At 35.5% G+C, this 973-nt stretch overlaps 1 protein-coding gene across 1 annotated transcript in view; it reads right to left on the minus strand.

The window, feature by feature from the left end:
- Positions 1–19: 19 nt before the first annotated feature.
- The window catches only part of LOC119586630, a gene marked incomplete at its 5' end in the record, with an annotated part of 14373 nt that continues 13419 nt past the window's right edge, over positions 20–973 (minus strand). The window contains 2 exon segments of the mRNA XM_037935375.1: positions 20–27; positions 249–330. Of these exon segments, the coding sequence (XP_037791303.1) occupies positions 20–27; positions 249–330 (90 nt within the window).

The raw sequence follows: 973 nt of genomic DNA on the forward strand, positions 1-973 counted from the left end.
CAGGGCCGAATTAAGCCCTTTAGAGTCCTTATGCAGTTAAGTTTTTGGGCCCCATATATGTGTAATTCAAGATATAAAAATAATAAACCACACGAAATTTTATCTATCAAAATCAAACAAACCTTAACAGTAAAAAAGAAAAACGGCTTATTTTTTATACTTTCATTTTCATTTAAACGTTCCTCTTGTTTTTTTGAACTGAAAAATCTTTGATCAGATCGTCAAAACTGATCTTACGAAAAACATACCTGCCTCTATGTTTAATAGAGATAAGGCATCCAGCCTGCCCTGTTGCATAATTGTTCTGATGAGTTTTTTAATATGCTTCAACTGAAAAATTTTTGGGGACCAATATGTTAGAATATACGGAGGCCAGTGTCCCCACATTTGGAAAGGCACACTCACTGTTATCTTCTACAAGTATTTTATAAAGTTCAGCATGATTGAATCTTTTTTCATTTTTTTATTTCACCGATTTTATGGCGCATAATGAATGAAACTGCTGAAGCTCATCTGTGAAATCACTGTTGAAATCCTCGGGTAAGCAGAGGATTTCAGTAGATTGAACGTAATTAACTTATTTTAATAGGATATTAGCGAAATTCAGACTTCTCCAATGGCGGGGTTTTCCCGTCTTGCGAAGACTAAACTTTTCCACTGACGACCGATTCAGCTTATCCCTAAATTAACTTGTTTTTAATGAAATATTAGCGAAAAATCGCTCACTGAAATACTCGACTTAGCTGCAAGAGTCATTTTTTCCAGTGCAGACGTCCAATTCAGCTTCCCTCTAGTTAGGTACGCTGCTACATACAGGATAGAATACAATATGTTGTGCTGCCTAGATGGATTCTGAATATTTTAATTTAGGTACTTTCATATTAATGCTACCTAATTAAGTATTTGGTCCCCCCTTCCCTCCTTAATGCCCTAGAACATGCTCTTTTTGGGTTTAAATGGTTAATTCAGCCTG

This window comes from Penaeus monodon, chromosome 21 (assembly GCF_015228065.2).
Source record: "Penaeus monodon isolate SGIC_2016 chromosome 21, NSTDA_Pmon_1, whole genome shotgun sequence".
Classification (NCBI taxonomy): domain Eukaryota; kingdom Metazoa; phylum Arthropoda; class Malacostraca; order Decapoda; family Penaeidae; genus Penaeus; species Penaeus monodon.